The sequence below is a fragment of the Cololabis saira genome, chromosome 10 (genome assembly GCF_033807715.1).
Source record: "Cololabis saira isolate AMF1-May2022 chromosome 10, fColSai1.1, whole genome shotgun sequence".
Taxonomy (NCBI): Eukaryota; Metazoa; Chordata; class Actinopteri; order Beloniformes; family Belonidae; genus Cololabis; species Cololabis saira.
In genome coordinates, this window is record NC_084596.1 from 28,908,640 (window position 1) to 28,928,716 (window position 20,077).

Sequence of the window (20,077 nt, forward strand, 5' to 3'; positions counted from 1 at the left end):
TGTACTTGTCCAAAAAGCAGAGCTCATCAGCTTAAGTGTGGTGCCTTGTCATCTTGCAGAGCCAGGCATTTCTTCTCTAAATCAAGCACAGTCCTGCCACCGAAAAGACACATAGGTACATCCAGAATGTCAGATATTCATATATTCCTGAGAAGAGTGTGTGAGCTGTTGGTGGTGCACAGGTTACTGAATGACTCAGTGCAACAAGCAAAGCAACGTTGCACAAGTGACACCGAATTAACAATGATGTTCCAGATCAGTGAGCATCGGCTACCATGGGAACTCTGGTATGCAGTCCTCAGATGATTGATGGTTTGTCAAAACTGACAATTGTGTGAATGAGTTCTGTTTATCACAGAGTGGAAACATTCAACATAATTACATGCGGTCAGAGGTAATTGCACCCTTGTGATCTCATTTGAAGGGGGATAATGAAACGAATAAGAATCATCCACCTCATAAAAATGCATTTTCTCCCGAGACAATAGATATGTGATAGCTTGACATCGGCCAATTGGTCATGAAATGAATCATGTAACGTTCTTAAAGCTGTTGCAAATTCCAAATAGGGCTGCAACGATTCGTCGACGTTGTTGACAAAAATCGATAATCAAAATTGTCGACAATGAATTCCATTGTCGACAATTGTCGCCAGACCTGTTCTTCCAACGGAGTGAAGCGTCTCACTTCAATACAATCTCTGCCGAGAGTCGCGCATGCGCGATAGCGTCTCTGCCGAGCGGTAGCGGGTAAACAGAAATGACGGCGTCCCGTCCTGTAGCAGCTGCATGTAACAAAACTTCTAAAGTTTTGGAGCCTTTTAGCCTCGATACGGTAAATAAAAAGATGACTTGCAAGGTTTGCAAAGCCGACCTTGCTTATCACGGGAGCACGTTGGTAATGCACGAGCATTTGAAGAGAAAGCACGTCGGGTCTGGGTGACGAGTTTCAACAAATGATACACCAGTTCAACCCAGAGAACGTCCTGCCATCCAGAACCGATTTCACCCACTTGATACAGAAAAAATATGATACGTTTTATTTTATTTTTCATATAACACATTTGGCTCTTCTTAAAAAATGAAAAATAATGGACAGAGGTTTATTTATTCATGGCTTTATGTCTGACTGATCACTGTGCATGTCCTTGGTTTTAAATAGGACATTTTATTAACTTTTTGTATGAAAAGGGGCAAAGTTGAATAAAATATCTACAGGACTGTCTCAGAAAATTAGAATATTGTGACAAAGTTCTTTATTTTCTGTAATGCAATTAAAACAACAAAAATGTCATACATTCTGGATTCATTACAAATCAACTGAAATATTGCAAGCCTTTTATTATTTTAATATTGCTGATTATGGCTTACAGCTTAAGATTCCCAGAATATTCAAATTTTTTGAGATAGGATATTTGAGTTTTCTTAAGCTGTAAGCCATGATCAGCAATATTAAAATAATAAAATGCTTGCAATAATTCAGTTGATTTGTAGTGAATCCAGAATGTATGACATTTTTGCATTACAGAAAATAAAGGACTTTATCAAAATATTCAAATTTTCTGAGACAGTCCTGTATTTTTCATTGAAGTACCCATCTTTCTTGTGTTTATTATCATTTGCCACATAATTAAAGCGACATACTAAATTTAAGAAAAAATTACTAATTATCCGATTAGTCGACTAATCGTTTCAATAGTCGGTGACTAGTCGCCTATTAAAATAGTCGTTAGTTGCAGCCCTAATTCCAAACACACTCAATTTTATCATGAGTACGTAATATGACATGAGTCGAAATCTACAACAAGCTTGAATCTTTGCACAACATTTGTTATTTTAAGTTTTGCTGTAATGAAAAGTTACATGTAAGTTACATGTAAAGCACAGAACATATCAGACTGTTTGCAAAGCAGCTGAATCCCTGAAAGAACTTGATCATCAAGCAATCTCCTCAAGCTTCATGCTTTACGTTTGTGCTCATGAAAAGTTGTGTTTGACCAATTAGTGTCTTATTTGCAACTTCAGTGGGTTTTAGATTATGACAGTAATCAATGAAAAGGTTCCAGAATAGATGTTATAGCTATTTTATAGTAGTCATTGCATAGTATTTTGCATTAAAATAAGGGCATATAAGGCCTTGAAAGGATATATTGAGAGGATGTTTCACTTGACTGGCTTCAGTATAACATAATGTACCATCTTGCTCTTCGTCTTCTTCAATAGAAATAATTACTATTATCAATTCCCTGTCAATGCTTTCTCAAAACACATTACCTTTTTTCAGAGAAGTTTCTGAAAAGTCTTTGCAGTTGGTTGTGTGTGCTGCACTTCCAACCAACTGCAAAGGACAGAAATGCTCTTGATACTATACATCAGGCCTGGACTGAGACACAAATTCAGCCCTGGACTTTTTTTATGCAGACGGGCCCACCACAATCTGCACGCAGATACTGTCCGTTGATGTACATTAAATTTAACTGTATAATGTGAAATGGGTCATTGTCTCCTGGTCTCTTATTTGATGTAATTTAATCTGAAAATTTCCATTAATAAGTGTTCAAAAAAGGCAAAGTAAGGGCAATAAACCATAAACACAGAGAGAAAATAGGTAAATCATGAACAAATTGGACAGTGGAGAAAGTGATTGATACTTAAAACACTTTAACTCCGGTGACCTGATTTGTAATTATAACTGGAAAATGTGTGGGCGGGACTACTGGGCCTATCTCTTTACATATAAAAAAAAAAGGTCAGCCACTGCCTGCCTATTACCGACCGGCCCACAGGGAAAACTCCCGGTACTCCCTATGGCCAATCCACCCCTGCAATACATACATGTGAGGGAGGAGTGAGAGTGGTCCCACCAGAAGAACTGCAGTAGGGTTTAGAAGCGTCCAAGGTGTGACTATCCACTCTGCTCCCCTAACAATGTGCATCAAATCTATGTTTGCACTCAGCCACGGCTAAATTGCATCAAATTACATACGGCAGATAGAGGTGGTAGGAAATCAGAAGGAGGATTTGTGCACCCAGAGGAACCCAGGGGTAAGTGGTCTCTTAAAATCATCTACTAGATGTTTGAAACACATGCCTGACTTTACAACACTAAAACTAAGAATGTGACATTATTCAGAGAATATAAATAATATTATGAAGAATCCATGATGATCATTGAAATCATATGAGCATAGGTAACTTTCTCAGTAGGTAAACTAAGCATTATGATGAACGGCATTATAGGATGTGTGTCTTCCCTTTTTTGGGTGCTTTGTTAAAAAATCATGATTCAAATTTAACATAAATTGTATGTACTTTTGGATAGTTTAAAGCAACATAAAACCATACAATGTCTCTTGAGCCTTTAGCAATATGTCAAGCATTGCTCAGAACATAGATATGTTTTCCATTTGATTATTTTTCAGGGCTGTATTTACACTCCTCTCCCTTTGTTGGCTATGGTCACTATTTCTCATCTTGCAGTCTCTGCTGCTGTTTTGTAGTTTATAGATGGAGTTAAAAAACCTGAAAAAGTACATTTCTCAATAATTTTCTTTATCACTGCAACCTGTAAATGATTAGATTGTCTTATTAAATTCAGATTTACTTTAACTGGGATAGCTCTACAGATGTCTCTGGATGTAGTCACTGATCTGCTCTTCGTGTTATTGTTTATTCATTTCATTCAGGCTTAATTTATCCAGATACGCCAACTAGCTCTCATTTACAATGATGGCATGTTTCCCCCAAAAAAGGGAAAACAATAAAAACAAACAAATAACAAAATAACAAATAACAAAATAAAATTACATTTACAACTAGGAAAACCATACTTAAACATTCATAAAATTGCATGCAGGGACATATTAAAAGTATCTAAAAGCAGGTGTGACGATCACAAACTAATGTTTGCACCAAATTTTTAAAAGGTGAAAGTGGCAAAAAGGAACTCAATTTTAGTGTCTTCTGGAAGTTACTTGCAGTCACTTGGAGCAGAAAACTGAAATGATCTGTGCAGGCTTTAGGGATGAGTAAGTTACAAAGGTTACTGGAACAACGTATATGGTAGCTGTTGTGAATATTAAACAGTGACCAAAGTGACGTTTTGCCAATCAGAGTTTTGTCAACGAAAAGAAACCAATGTGTTTGCCCCCAAGAATGAAGAGAAGACCAGCTGAGCAGTGACGACAGACTGCAGTGGTGGGTGTTGTGGTGATGTTCACCCAGTGTACACGCTAGGTGAATTGGGATGACTGTCATTTCAACCAGAAGCTGTTTCACAGGGTTGGTGTCAATGATGATTTATGACAATACAGAAGTCAATTATTCAAGGGAACTTCATTATGTTTATTGCTTCATATATTCATTTAGTCTGTGGCAATGGGATGGGGAGGGTGGTAATGAGCTGGCTGTATAATAAAATCAGATAAAAGAATAATGAGGACTGAAACATTCCCACAAGTGGCTCAGAGTTGAATGTCTCATCCACTGCTCTATTATTTATTCCTTGTTTGTATTTATTTCACTCAGGCCTTTAATTACAAAATTGCTTTGGTAATTATTCAGGTACTGCTAAATGAAACTCTGGCCGCAACTTTTAAAAACTCCCTAAAAAGTTTAGGAACAAGTGAAGTGAAAATGTTAATGAGTGTCTTTTGTGAAAAATAAAAATGCAAGTACAAAATTAAAGCTGCAAGCAGCGATGAACGGGCCCTTGCACCGTTGTGCACGTTCAGGCGTGCTGCAGTGGATGCGCTTGTATGACTTGGACATTTAGATGACACCAGCCACGACTCTCCATATCAAACCATTCAAAAGTTATGGCAGAAAGTAGGAACTATCAGATATCGACCAATCAGATGAAGGGGCGGGGCTAATTTGCACCAATTATATTCAAGGACTCAAAACCATGTTCGATGACACCACCCACGAGTCTTTATGTCAAACCATTCAAAAGTTATTGCAGAAAATAGAAAGTATCAAATATGGACCAACCATGTGAAGGGGGGGGGCGCTTTTTGGCGTCTATCGTCGCCACGGTAACGCTTTTGACTGAGAAAAGATCGAGACGCACATTTTGATGTTTAACACACCTGGGTGCATGTTACGGTTCGGGCGAAGAAGCGGCTGAAGAAATGGCATACATTTAGGCAAAATTACAAGATTAATTCAAAATGGCCGACTTCCTGTTCGGTTTCGGCCATGGCGCCAAGAGACTTTTCTTTAAGTTGCGACATGATACAGGTGTGTACCGATTTTCGTGCATGTACGTCAAACCGTATTGTGGGGCTTGAGGCACAAAGTTTTCTAGGGGGAGTAATTGACTGTAGTTTTGTCTGGAACACGTCATGATGGTTTCTGGTTGATGTCCAGCAGGCAGTTTGAGCTGCACAGTAGATTTTGGGGAAAAAACGGAATATGGAAACCCCGGTCTGATTATGGGAAGTGATTGCGGAACGCAGGAAAGCGGGAACACGGAACACCGTTGAGATGGCAGCGGTGTGTGAGACCTGTTTACCTGCCCTGTCAAAATTAAGGGACAGCATCGTGAGCCTGAAAGCTGATCTAAAGGAGAAGGACAAAATCCTTATGGATTTCTCCACCGTCGCAACGACGCAGTCGAAGTTTATCGCTCACCTGAGATTATCCGGTACCGGTGATCGGAGCATGACGGCCATGGAAAATACCACCCTGCCATGGACCGGATCTCCCACCCCCGGATCTCCAGCAGCAGCACCCGCTGGGCTCCGCTGGCTCCAGCAGGGAGCCAAGCCGAAATCCTCGGCACCCTCCACCTCCTGTCTCCGTCCCGCGGAGTGGCAGTACTCCGTCAGGGAGGAAGGAGCGGCGGCTCCGGAGCCGGTGAGCTCGACGCCGCTCAGGGCGGAGAAATCCTGGGCCGTGGTGACCAGAGGCACCAGACGTCCATCTCCCCCTGCCCCGCCACCTGATCTCCCACTGGGGACCAGGTTCGACGTCCTCAGCATGCAGGATTTCCCGCCGATGGGAGCGCGTCTCGGCTCTCCGCAGGGACCGGTCCATCCAGCGGGTCGTGGCTCTCGCCAGCCCAGGAACCGGGATCTGCAGGCCCAGCCTGGCTCGGCCTCTCCGTCTCGGCCAGGAGCAACCGCGGGCCGGCGTCACCAACCCCGGGTCCCCTCCCGCCAGAGGCGCAGCTCCAGGCGGCCCTCGGAGCAGCGCACCCCACCTGTACTGGTCCCCGGAACCGCAGAGCAGCGCACCCCACCCGTGCCGGTCCCCGGGACCGCGGAGCAGCGCACTCCACCTGTCCTGGTCGTCGGGACCTCGATGGTCCGCCATGTGAGGGTGCAGGGCGGCCGGACCTTCTGCCACCCCGGAGCCCGGGTGAAAGATGTGGAGTCCGCCGCCCTGCGCCTGTGTGATCAGCACAGCTCGGCCTCCACGCTGGTCCTGGAGGCCGGAATCAACGACCTGAGAAATCGGCAGTCGGAGGTCCTGAAGCAGGAGTTCAGGGCCATGGTGGATCGCCTGCTGGACACGGGGAAGCGGCTGGTCATTTCCGGGCCGCTTCCCCCGCCACGCTACGGGGACGTCACCACCAGTCGCCTCCGCCAGCTGCACCGGTGGCTGAAGGGATACTGCCTGGACCAAGGTATCCCATATGTGGACAATTTTATAGCTTTTTTAAACAGACCCCACCTTTTTAAACATGACGGCCTCCACCCAAACCAGGTGGGGTCACGGCTTTTATCAGTAAACATTGACCTGACAGTACAGTCCTGCACCACCACCTCATGACTCACTGCTAACACACAGACACATAGGAGCACATCTCACTCACCCCCACCCACCACATACACCAACACCACACACACCTGTACAGCACCACCACCACCCCTGTCACCAGAATCTCTGGACACCCACATTATCAAAACACTCATCTCAAGCAGAAAAACAAAGCACAGGAATGTTTTTAGATCGAGCTATGTTTTTAATGTTCCATTAAAGCACCATGATGAGCGTGCGTTCGGCACAGACATCAAGATGGCTGTGCTGAACGTGCGCTCTCTTTTAAACAAATCCTTTATTATAAATGACCTGATTTTAGACAGGAAACTGGACTGTATTCTCCTTACAGAGACATGGCTTGGCACAGATGCACCTGTTGTTCTCACTGAGGCCTCCCCGCCAGATTTTAACTTTCTATTTTCTACCAGGGGGGGCAAGAGAGGGGGCGGAACTGCATCAATAACAAAAACAACTATGTCATCCAATGCAGTTCCTTTTAACAGCTACACATCATTTGAATATCATGCTTTTGTTTTTAGCAACCCCCCAATTCTCTGCATAACGGTCTACAGACCCCCACAGTATTCCACCTGTTTTATCAGCCAATTCTCTGAACTTTTATCAATTATTCACACCTCTTACAACAGGATCTTAATAACTGGTGATTTTAATCTGCACTTAGACAACATCTCAGACCCAGTATCCAGAGAATTTTTAAACCTTTTAAACTGTCTAGATTTTAAGCAACATGTCACACAGCCGACCCACAGCAGGGGGCGCACCCTGGACCTGGTCATAACCTACGGCCTGTCCCTGGGTGCGTGCTCTGTTGTGGACCTGGCTGTGTCTGACCATTTTTGCGTGTTTTTTAACATCACCAGTTTTAACCAGCGGGAGGCCCCGGTGAGAACGGTGAGGAAACGTAACCTAACTCCTGAAGTGGCTGCAAATTTTATCCAGATTTTACAGAACACTCCTGCAGAAATTTTACCAGCTCCCTGTGATTTTATCGTTGACAATTTTAACAAAATACTCAAAACAACGCTGGACTCAGTGGCTCCGATTTTAACTAAAAGAATTAGCATAAAACCTACACCCCCATGGAGAACTGAGGAAATAAAGAAACTAAAAAGAAACTGCAGGAGTGCCGAAAGAAGATGGAGGAAATCAAAATTAACAGTTCATTATGACATTTTTTGCCAACACCTTAAGTACTACAATAACAGTATTAAAAAAGCAAGAACCGCCCATTTCAAAAACCTAATTCTAAATAACAAAAACAATTCCAAATTCCTTTTCTCCACAATAGATCTTCTAACAAATGGAAACCTGAACAGATCCCATAAAACAGCAACAGATGCCCTCTGTGAGGATTTTGCAGACCACTTCAGGGGTAAAATTGATGACATTAGATCCAGTCTTTTATCTCAACAGATTTTAACTCTTAACACACCTGGATCAATGCTTTTACCTGAGGAAACACTGGAGAGTTTTGCCTTGGTTGATGCAGGGACACTTTGTAGAGTTTTCTCCAAGGTAAAGCCCACAACCTGCCTTTTAGACCCCATTCCCACACCGTTTTTTAAAACACTCTATGGGTTCTTTGAGGAACAGCTTTTGTATTTGGTCAACTGTTCTCTTCAGACGGGTGCCTTCCCCGCCGCCTTTAAAACGGCGGTGGTGAAGCCCCTTCTGAAGAAGAGTGGGTTGGACCCCAATGTTTTAAATAACTACCGGCCTGTATCCAACTTACCGTTTTTAAGTAAAATTTTAGAAAAACTTGTTTTTAATCAAGTGAATGAATTTTTAAACTCAACACACATTTTAGAGGCTCATCAGTCCGGTTTTAGGATGAACCACAGTACAGAGACAGCACTTTTAAAGATTTTAAATGACATCAGGTGCAATTTAGATAACCAAAAACTCACAGTCTTGGTTCTGCTGGATCTAACCGCCGCCTTCGATACAGTAGACCATCACATTTTATTAAACAGACTGAAGCACCTGGTCGGCCTCTCTGGTACTGTTCTTAAATGGTTCACGTCCTACCTCACTGATCGAAGTTTCTTCGTAAGTATGGATACATGTTCCTCAGGAACCTATAAGATAAAGTGTGGGGTTCCCCAAGGGTCAATTTTAGGTCCAACTCTTTTTAATCTGTACATGCTGCCCCTTGGGGACGTCATCAGGAGACACGGCATCAGCTTCCATAGTTACGCTGACGATACGCAACTGTACATCGCCGTGTCTCCTGATGACACTGGGCCAATTGATGCCCTTTTTAACTGTATTTTAGACATCAAGTCATGGATGGCAGCAAACTTCCTACAGCTCAACCAGGGCAAAACAGAGATTTTACTCATCGGTCCCGAAGGCCAGAGAGAGAAACTTTTACCAAAGTTACAGGATTTTAAACCCTCAAAATCAGTTAAAAATCTGGGCGTGATTTTTGACTCTGAGCTCACTTTTATTCCACATATTAAAAACATAACAAAGATCGGTTTTTACCATCTTAAGAACATAGCCAGAGTCCGCCCGTTTCTCTCTCAGGCCAGTACGGAGGTGCTAATGCATGCTTTTATCTCATGTCGTTTAGATTATTGTAACGCCCTGCTCTCTGGTCTTCCTAAAAAGAACATGTACAACCTACAATTATTACAGAATTCAGCCGCACGCGTGCTGACGAGGACCAGAGGGCGGGAGCACATTACACCTGTTTTAAAATCGCTGCATTGGCTCCCCGTGCGCTTCAGGATCGATTTTAAGGTTCTTTTACTAGTTTTTAAGTGTCTTAATGGTCTTGGGCCTTCTTATTTGTCTGCACTACTTTTACCCTATCGACCCTCGCGGACCCTGAGGTCCTCCGGTGCTGGCCTTTTAACCATACCAAAAGTTAGAACCAGGACACACGGGGAGGCGGCATTCAGTTTTTATGGTCCCCGATTGTGGAACAGCCTCCCGGAGAACCTCAGGGCCGCAGAGACTGTTGATGTTTTTAAAAAGAGGCTCAAGACCCATCTCTTTAATCAGGCTTTTAACTGACTCATTTAACTCTTTTACATTTCTTATGCTCACCCTTATTTTTATTGAATCTTACTGCTCTGTTTTATATTTAGTTTATCCTTTCTTATCGTATTTTATTTTTGTTTAATCTCAATGTTTTATCTAAATATTTTAGTTGTTATTTATGGTCTATTTTATACATTTTACTGTTTTATTATTTTAGTTTTTAATGTCTTACTTTCTAGACATACTTTTAGGATTTTATGTTTTTATGTTTTAGGTTTTTTATAAACTCCTTTAGTGTATTTTATCCTGTTTTCTTGTAGCTTTTATCTCCAGTGTTTCCTCATGGGGAGCCTCCATGCTGGGAGTGACTCTGGCCTGCAGGGGGTCGTCCTGGGGGTGGTTCTGGCCTGGATGGTTGTGGAGCTCTGCACCACGGCTTCACCGCTGTGGTGTGGACTCCTCTTTCCGTCCGGGCCGGGATGGTCTCTGTGGGCCCCCCCCCCTTGTAGCTGCGGGCTATGGAACCTCCTGGCGTGGACGGCTCCCTGTTACCGTTTCCTCACCTGGATCCTCTGTGCCTAGCCATGTCTACACCATGTGTCTGCGTGCGTGTCTGTGTGTAATTTAGGAATTTAGGTGAATTGTAGTGTGCTTTTGTCTGCGGGGAGGGGGGGGGGGGGGGCATTAATAAGTTTTATGTTTATTTGTTTTTTCTTGTTTTTTTTTCTGTTAAGCACTTTGTGTTTCATTATTTGTAGGAAAAGTGCTATATAAATAAAGTTTGATTTGATTTGATTTGATTTGATGAGGATTCTTAATTTGTTTTATGATCCCCATTTTTATTGTAACTATGTTTGTTGTTGTTTTTACCTGTAACTGTCTCATGTCTGTGGGGCAAGCTGCTGCTGCTTCATGGCCAGAACTCCCTTGACAAAGACATCAGTGATCTCCAGAGGATTTTCTTGGTTAAGAAATGTCAAAATAAATAAAAAAATAAATAAAACAATTGCATCCCACTTGAAATGGTCCAGGTTTTGTATCTAAATGGAGAAATGAAGCACATGACAATCCATTGCTAATACCAGAAGGCAGAGTTACAGTCTCACGGGCTTTTTTGCTGCATCCTTTTTGCCATCACACTCCTGAAAATCCTTAATCCTCATGGAGACTCTGCATGCTTCCACACAGTCAACAATAAAAAACAACAACAATATGTTCAATATGAATTAATTACCTGACAGAACTAATAATGCAATTAGGAAAAAAAATGTTTTAAATATGGATTACTGAATATTTGAACTGCCTTTTCCAAGCCTCTCATCAATATGGCATTTAGGTTTGTCTTGTAGCAGGTGGAATATTTGTGCAGATTTATGCCCACAGTTACTCTGTTGTACCGCTTTCAGAGCAAAAGTCTCAAAATTGAAAATATTGTGGAATCACTGGTAAAATTACACAGGATGTGAGACATAAAGCATTACTGGACATTAGTGGACATTACTGTGTTTTGTTCAAACAAATTAAGCTAGGTGGATAAAGGTGGGTTGATTATTTTTTTAGCCCTGATATTAATTCAATTCAATTCAATTTTATTTGTATAGCGTCTAATACAACAGATGTTGTCTCTAGACGCTTTCCAGAGACCCAGAACATGACCCCCGAGCAATTATTACATAAACAATGGCAGGTAAAAACTCCCCTAGTGGGAGAAAAGCCTTAAGCCAAACAGTGGCAAGGACAAAACTCCCCTTTAGGAGGGAAGAAACCTGGACCAGGACCAGGCTCATAAGGGGGGACCCTCCTTAACATATATTTGAACATATCCTTGATAGTTATGATCAGGAGGAAACCAACATCCATGGACGCAGAATAATGTATAAAGGAGCAACTTAGGGCTGGGCGATTTTGGACAAAAATAAAATCCCGATTTTTTTCTCTGAAAACCCGATTTTTGATTTCGATTTCGATTTTTCTGGTAAACCTACAAAAGACAATGGAATAAATTGTTTCAAATATTTTATCTTTATTTTTAAAGAAAAATAGCAAACAAATGTCCCTATTGGGAATTAAGTGCAATTGAAAGATACTGTAAATCCTCCTTGAGTTTAGTAAAGTGACAACATTTACAATTTTCTTGACCAAACAAAGATGACTAGACGAGCTCTGTCTGTAATGCAGCCAGCTGCAAAAAAGGAAAATCGATTTTCCTTTTTTTTAACATCGTCTTGATTAATAAATCCGATTTAGATTTAAAATCGATTAATCGCACAGCCCTAGAGCAACTGTTATCAGAAATAAAATTGATTTATTATAATGTATCTGTGTTATTTGCTGTTGCATTCATATGCTGATTGTCCAGTTTCTTATCAGGCAGGGTGTTAGACAGCTGCTCCTTCTGAACGTGTTCAGAAATAGGAGTACAATTCATTTCAGAGTTTGACCTACCTGGGGAGACAGTTTTGATTGCACAACGATGTCACAGTTTATATAAATCCTTGACAAAGCTGCTATAAACTGCTCTGTGTTGAGGGAGAACGAGAACAACCCCGTGTTTGTTTTCAGTACCGCAGTCAGGCTCTGTTGAGACATGTATTTCTTTAACAAGTAGTAGTCATGAACTAACAGAGTTATTGAAAGAGAGGGAGGTAAATGACAATGTTTCCAACACTGATGTCGCTTCAGAAACCATTGCATAGTGACTAATTTTTGGCCCAGTTTTCTTTTTTGGAGCTTTCTGATTTAACTTCAACCTTAGCATTAAATTAATATTGTCTTTCAGACAGTTCACAATCTTAAACTGATGATATATCTTTTCTCTTAATTATCACTTCCATCTCGCCGTCACATTTTCATTCACATTTATTCTTCTTCACACACCAATCAAAATGTTCTGAATGGATTTCTTTTACACTTCGTTAAATAATATAGATTCTCTTATGTTCTTTCTTTCAATAGGAGACAAGAATAACTAAGGGTGGTTAAGGACCGTATGACATTTTTTTTTTATCTCTGTTAAGCCTCATTTACAGTCAAGGGGCTTCATATTGAACACAAAATTGTGCAACTGTGTTGTAAAAATATGTCGTACAGAAATTGTGGGGCATTTTCAGGACTTTTTCTGCCTACCACATCAATGACTACAGCATACTACAGCTGGCATGACTGTTTCAAAAATGTCTTGATGCACTGTCCCCTTTGAACATAGTAATATTCTCTTCAGCTCTCAAACACTGCCATGGAATCAAAACTAGAGACTGTTATTAAGTAATAAAATAAAATCAGTGCAGAAATCTGACAGTTGGAGCATCTATTGCCTGTCTGTGGCTTGGGACCATAAACTAGCACACTGTTATTCCATTTACTTGTTGGGTCTCATATTGTGAATTTGATTAACTTGCATGTTCATTTGCCTTTTATGTGATACAATTCTGATCAAATAACAACAAACTTCAGTAGCTCGTAGATCATGTCATCTTTCAAATAATGGGAACATTGACCTTTATATGTGGCTCCAAGCTTTGTGTATGTTGCCCAGATCATGTTATAATAACATCAGCCTTGCTGCAATTACTCAAAGTACCGTAGATCACAAAATGAGTGTTTTGAAGGGATCTCGTATGAGTCTCAGGTTCCTCCCTTCAGACTAATTTCTGCTTAATTCAATTAACTATGGCTCTGACTGACACGTTGTATCTTCAAGGCACAAAAACTGATTAGCAAGTCACTTGTGACCGCTGTAGACCACAATTATAGATGAAGCATATAAGTTTACACTGCTAATTGAATTCCAAGGTGTATTTTTGCATGTAAAATATGTTAGGAAGAGTTCAAGGGCAATACTTATGAATGCAGCACCTGAAAAGATGTCCATCGAGTTAAACAGTAGCGCTGTTAAACTGGACTGTGCAGAATGTCGAGTGAAAATATCTTTCTCTGTGACATCATTGCAAGCTTGGAAGATCCATGGATGTTCTATGGAAAAATTATTGAAAGCATCTGAGAATGGATGATCAATGTGTCCAGAACATTAAAATATCTTGTTTAAAAGAGAAATGATGCAGGAATTAACTTAGATAACTCAGATAACTGCAGTAATGTCTTCATATGCAAGAAATGGGCTATCTTCCAGGTTCAATGATGTGTTAAGAGTCTGCACAACTCAAGCAGCATGCATGTTGACAAAGACAAAAAGGTGTAATATGCTACCCGTTCACCACTAAAGCCAAACATTGTCTATTTTTCAAAAAAAGGTGAAATGAATTTAACTAAAGAAGATACATGAGCTTGAAGTGAAACCTTCGATTTCACAGTCACACACAATGAAGCTTTACAGCCCAAACCATGTCGTGTGATTAAAGGTTTTACTTTGCTTTCAGCAAACTGATTTTCCCAGTAAGCAGAGATTTTATGATCCTGATGTCGTTTTACTGACCAGAATGATATATAAATCAGACAGGCAAAATTACTGTCTAACTTTATAACAGACTAGAAGATAAAATAAACCCCTGTTGTCAATACTTCTTTCTTATCGCTTTGAAAATGCCGTCCTAATTTGTCTCTTAAAGTTATGTCTCTCTTGCAGTGTATGTCAGTTTGACTCCTTTCCTGTTTGTTTACTTCCTGTCCTTGTTGTCACTTATCTCTATTCCCAGGAAGTCATTGTTAAGATAAGTGAGAGATAGAAGTAGACACAAGTGAGCAGAACTGGGACTGCTGTTTTGTCAACATCTTTATAGGTGCATGTCTATTTACAATAGTGTGCAAAGCGAAATTTGCTCACATAAAAGAGGACTTGCAAATTTCCTTTAAAACAGCAAAGACCAGGAAAGTAAATATTTAGACGGTACAGACAAGCAAAATGGAAGTAAAGCTGATGGGAACAGCCCTTTCCTGCATGTAATTTCTTTAATGTGTGTCTCTCTGTGGTAAAACTACAATGTACAATGTCACACAATGTAGCAAAGGGCTACAAGTCAGGACTGAAAATTGGGTCGACTGCTGGAGAACGGTACAGGAACTCTGTTCTTGTGTCTGCTTAACCAGATGAGTTGTGCAGCATCCTGAGCGTCAACCCAAATTCCAGGCGGGCGGTTCTTGGTTCGATTGTGGCATTTGCCTGTACTCCTAATGCTTGTATGAGTCCAAAAACATGCACGTATGTTAAGTTGTTCAATTGTAAGTTCCTTCAGATAAAAGCACCTGCCAAGTGTGATGTATTGTTAACAATAATCACGTTAAGAATTGAAATGGCTTATGTATGATATCGTCAATAAATCCGTTTTAACACAAAGCTATAAACACATAAATTAAAGGAAAGGAACATTTAAAGGGAAAATTGTATGCGCTGCTACTGTCTAACTAATCACATCATTTTAAACAGAAATCAATGACAATACAGGGGTTTTAACAGCTCTGTCATGTAGCACAAGAAGTCAACTCCAAAATGATGCACTGATCTTGAGAAGTAATGTGACACACATACAATTTGCTGGACTTTATACGCTTTTCTGAGGCTCTCATCCATTAGAAGAGCAGATTAAGAACACTTCCTTGACATGTCTGTCTCTGTGACAACTGATTGGATTATATTTTCAAACCAATTTCTGTTACTGCCATTTTTTGACGTGATCACTAAATCCCTACCCAGTGGAGTGGTGCATTTGTAGATTCCATCAATAAATTGCTCTTTGCTCTTCACAGAATTTGGAAAGCAGTTATTTTTTTCAGGTGATGCTAGATTCACTAACTACCATCTACCATTTTATACTTTGACAACTCTTGGAGCACTTAACCTTTAGGATCCATTAGACACTGACATTGCAAATATGGCATTTTACTCAAGTTTATGCCAGGACATTTAATCAGTGCTCTAGTCACTTTTTTCATCACACAACACCATGTTGGTTTTTTTTACAAATGCAATCATCCATTTAATTTAGTCCATGGCTCCTTCATTGCAGCGTATATTGCAAAACCATCACCACAGGTTCAAATGGTATCCAATTTTAAATGTATTTTCAGTATCAGTATGTTCCAGTAGCTTTGATTAAAGTGTTATTTTACTTCATTTGGTGTGATCCTGAATAGGATGAACCAGGCATAGATAATAATGAATGGATGGATGAATATTTGATGTGCTTTACGGACCCCTTCAAATTCAATTCCATATCCCCACAGTACTCAAATGCATATTCTCTTCTTATTTGTTAGTTCAATATTTGATTGGAAATACACTGTCCATTCATTTCAGAATTGTTGCTAAATTTGTTGCTATTTTGCATACATACAAAGTACAAACACTGTACTGCCTACATGCTTCCAAAGCAATAACCTCTAAATGTCATGAACATAATTGCTGATTTTATGCAAGAAAGAAACTAATAACAACAAATAAGTGTTTTGTTCTTTGTGTGTGTTAGTGTGGTACCCGTGTAAATTGGAGGGACATGCCTGCACACACACATAAAAACTGATGTCAGCAATTCTGAAACAAACCACTGCAAATCTTCTAAGCAAGGGATTAATACCGACAGAATAGGAAGACTGTTGAAACAGCAGCATTTAAAAGAGGCTTTTACAAATGAGAGGATATAACAGTGTGGGCTATGTGCATCATAAATGAGGTATTTAGAAAAAAAAAGAAGATTAGGACAAAGACATGCATTTAACAGTCAGGGATTGGAGTCTGGGAAGAAAAAGAATGGATAAAATTCCAATTAACACTATTCTTCTTTTTCTTTTGAGTATGGTCTTTATATCTTTTACAAAGAGATATAGAATTGTATTAAACAAGCTGAAATTAAACTCTAGGTGCAAATTGAAGATGTTTCTATTTTCCCTCCCATCTCAAATCCCTGTGAGGTCTATCAGACTAACACTTGCTGCTGTGATAGAGCTGCGGAGTCATCTGAGTTCTTATGATCCTTTTATCCATTTTTTTGATGAACTATCAAATCACAACTGAACTCTTTGGCTGAAAAAGAGGCATTTGGTCTGTGACCTTGTATATAGATATTCTTTTCAAGTTTATTTTAGGAAGTGACAGATCTCCATCACTAGGGAGGGAGTGAAATGCAGGAAGATGGACAGTTTTAAATATTAGAGTGACATGAACTGATGTCCGGGGCAAATACAAAAATTTCATGGACATCAAAGTCGTGTCGTGCTAGTGCTTGTCATTGCTTGTGCTTGTCACGCTTGTCATTATTTTTTTTTTGGTCAAAAAAATAATGACAATCCCCTCCTTGAACCGCCACCTTACTGTGGTGGAGGGGTTTGTGTGCCCGAGTGATCCTAGGAGCTATGTTGTCGGGGGTATTACACCCCTGGTAGGGTCTCCCATGGCAAACAGGTCCTAGGTGACGGGCCAGACTAAGAGCGGTTCAAGCCTATCATGAAGAGGAAGACAGCAAGGACGGTAACGTCGCCCGGATCGGCGTCAGCGGGGCCCCTCCCTGGAGCCAGGCCTGGGGTTGGGGCTCGCTGGCGAGCGCCTGGTGGCTGGGTCTTTGCCCGTGGGACCCGGCCGGGCTCAGCCCGAAATGGCGACGTGGGCCCGCCTTCCCGTAGGGCCACCACCCGCAGGAAGGTCCATGATAGGCTGGTGCCATGTGGATTGGGAAGCAGTCGTGGCGGGGTGCCTCGACGACCCAATCCCTGGACCAAAACCCTCGCAGTGGGGACATGGAATGTCACCTCGCTGGGGGGAAGGAGCCGGAGCTTGTGCGTGAGGTTGAGAGATACCGACTAGAGATAGTCGGGCTCACCTCCACACATAGCTTGGGCTCTGGAACCCAGCTCCTTGAAAGGGGCTGGACCCTCCACTACTCTGGAGTTTCCCGGGTGAGAGGCGGCGAGCTGGTGTGGGCTTGTTTATAGCCCCTCAGCTCAGTCGCCATGTGTTCACCCCGGTGAACGAGAGGGTCGCTTCCCTGCGCCTTCGGGTCGGGAAAAGGTCTCTCACTGTTGTTTGTGCCTACGGGCCGAAGAGCAGTGCGGAGTACCCGGCCTTCTTGGGGTCTCTGGAAGGAGTACTGGATAGTGCTCCAACTGGGGACTCCACTGTTCTACTGGGGGACTTCAACGCTCACGTGGGCAATGACAGTGATATACCTGAAGAGGCATCCCCGATCTGAACCCGAGCAGTGTTTTGTTGTTGGACTTCTGTGCTTGTCACGGTTTGTCCATAACGAACACCATGTTCAAACATAAGGGTGTCCATCAGTGCACGTGGCACCAGGACACCTTAGGCCGGTTGTCAATGATCGACTTTGTTGTCGTTTCATCTGACCTTTGGCCATATGTCTTGGACACTCGGGTGAAGAGAGGGGCTGAGCTGTCAACTGATCACCACCTGGTGGTGAGTTGGATGCGCTGGCGGAGGAGGAGGTTGGACAGACCGGGCAGACCCAAACGGATTGTGAGGGTCTGTTGGGAACCTCTGGCTGAGCCCTCTGTCAGGGACATCTTCAACTCTCACCTCCGAGAGAACTTCTCTCAGATCCCGGGGGAGGCGGGGGACATCGAGTCCGAGTGGACCATGTTCTCTGCCTCCATTGTCGACGCGGCAGCTCGAAGTTGTGGTCGCAAGGTCTCCGGTGCCTGTTGTGGCGGCAATCCTAGAACTCAGTGGTGGACACCGGAAGTACAGGATGCCGTCAGACTGAAGAAGGAGTCCTACCGGGCTATGTTAGCCTGTGGGACTCCTGACGCAGTAGATAGGTACCGGCAGGCCAAGCGAGCCGCGGCTCAGGCGGTCCTGGAGGCAAAAACTCGGGTCCGGGAGGAGTTCGGGGAGGCCATGGAGGAAGACTTTCGGTAGGCCTCGAGGAAATTCTGGCGGACCGTTCGGCGCCTCAGAAGGGGGAAGCAGTACTCTGCCGGCACCGTTTATGGTGTGGGTGGGGAGCTGTTAACCTCGACTGGGGACATCGTCGGACGGTGGAAGGAATACTTCGAGGATCTCCTCAACCCGACTGACATGCCTTCCACTGAGGAAGCAGAGAGTGGGGACTCTGGGGCGTGCTCATCCATCACCCAAGCCGAGGTCACTGAGGTGGTTCATAAGCTCCTCAGTGGCAGGGCACCGGGGGTGGAGGAGATTCACCCTGAGTACCTCAAGTCTGTGGATGTCGTAGGGCTGTCTCTGCGACATTGCATGGAGGAAGGGGACAGTGCCACTGGAGTGGCAAACCGGGGTGGTGGTCCCTCTCTTTAAAAAGGGGGGCCGGAGAGTGTGCTCCAATTATAGGGGTATCACACTTCTCAGCCTCCCCGGCAAAGTCTACGCCAGGGTACTGGAGAGGAGATTACGGCCGATAGTTGAACCTCGAATTCAGGAGGAACAATGCGGTTTTCGTCCCGGTCGTGGAACACTGGACCAGCTCTACACCCTCCGCAGGGTGCTTGAGGGTTCATGGGAATTTGCCCAACCAGTCTACATGTGTTTTGTGGATCTGGAGAAGGCATTTGACCGTGTCCCTCGTGCCATTCTGTGGGGGGCGCTCGGTGGGTATGGAGTCCGGGGCCCTCTATTAAGGGCTGTCCAGTCTCTATATGATCGGAGCAGGAGTCTGGTTCGCATTGCCGGCAGTAGATCAGACTTGTTCCCGGTGCATGTTGGACTCCGGCAGGGCTGCCCTTTGTCACCGGTCCTGTTCATAACTTTTATGGACAGGATTTCTAGGCGCAGCCAAGGGCCGGAGGGGATCCGGTTTGGGAACCACAGGATCTCGTCTCTGCTTGTTGCGGATAATGTTGTCCTGTTGGCTTCATCGGACCGGGACCTTTAGCATGTGCTGGGGCGGTTTGAGGCCGAGTGTGACGCGGCAGGGATGAGAATCAGCACCTCCAAAACAGAGGCCATGGTTCTCCACTGGGAAAGGGTGGCGTGCCTCCTCTGGGTAGGTGGAGAAGTCCTGCCTCAGGTGGAGGAGTTCAAGTATCTCGGGGTCTTGTTCACGAGTGAGGGAACGATGGAGCGGGAGATTGACAGACAATTTGGAGGAAAACTCCTTTATGTTTTGTTGGATTGATCTACAAAGCCAAATCATGCTCATCTGATTTACTCCTATATCCAATTTTCAATCATTATAATTCGTCAAAGTTTGTTCATAAAAAGTTGATTATGTTTTTTTCTTTTTTTGCACTGCATTGTATTGTTTATCCGTAAATAATTTTACATTCACAGGATTTAGAATCCGTCCCAAAACAGCCATTACGGGGTAACATCCATACCTGCCAACATTGGGCTGTGAAAAATAGGGAGATTTTCTGGGGTAGCGGTTGGAATGCTCCACTCA

General features: G+C 42.8%; 1 protein-coding gene across 1 annotated transcript; it reads right to left on the bottom strand.

The window, feature by feature from the left end:
• Positions 1–5,639: 5,639 nt before the first annotated feature.
• Positions 5,640–10,939, bottom strand: LOC133452221 (uncharacterized). Its single transcript, XM_061731440.1, has 3 exons — positions 10,883–10,939; positions 6,244–6,620; positions 5,640–6,204 (listed from the first exon to the last, which is right to left on the bottom strand). Exons 1-3 carry the CDS (start codon positions 10,937–10,939, stop codon positions 5,640–5,642), a joined length of 999 nt encoding a protein of 332 aa, XP_061587424.1.
• Between the last annotated feature and the right edge of the window lie 9,138 nt (positions 10,940–20,077).

Excerpts from the sequence above, each read along its gene's own strand:
- LOC133452221 (XM_061731440.1), bottom strand. The coding sequence starts at position 10,939 with ATGAGGATTAAGGATTTTCAGGAGTGTGATGGCAAAAAGGATGCAGCA. Across the intron at positions 6,621-10,882 it reads AGGATGCAGCAAAAAAGCCC|GCAGTATCCCTTCAGCCACC; the intron begins GTGAGACTGTAA and ends ACCTTGGTCCAG. Across the intron at positions 6,205-6,243 it reads GGTCCCGGGGACCGGCACGG|GTGGGGTGCGCTGCTCCGAG; the intron begins GTGGGGTGCGCT and ends GGACCAGTACAG.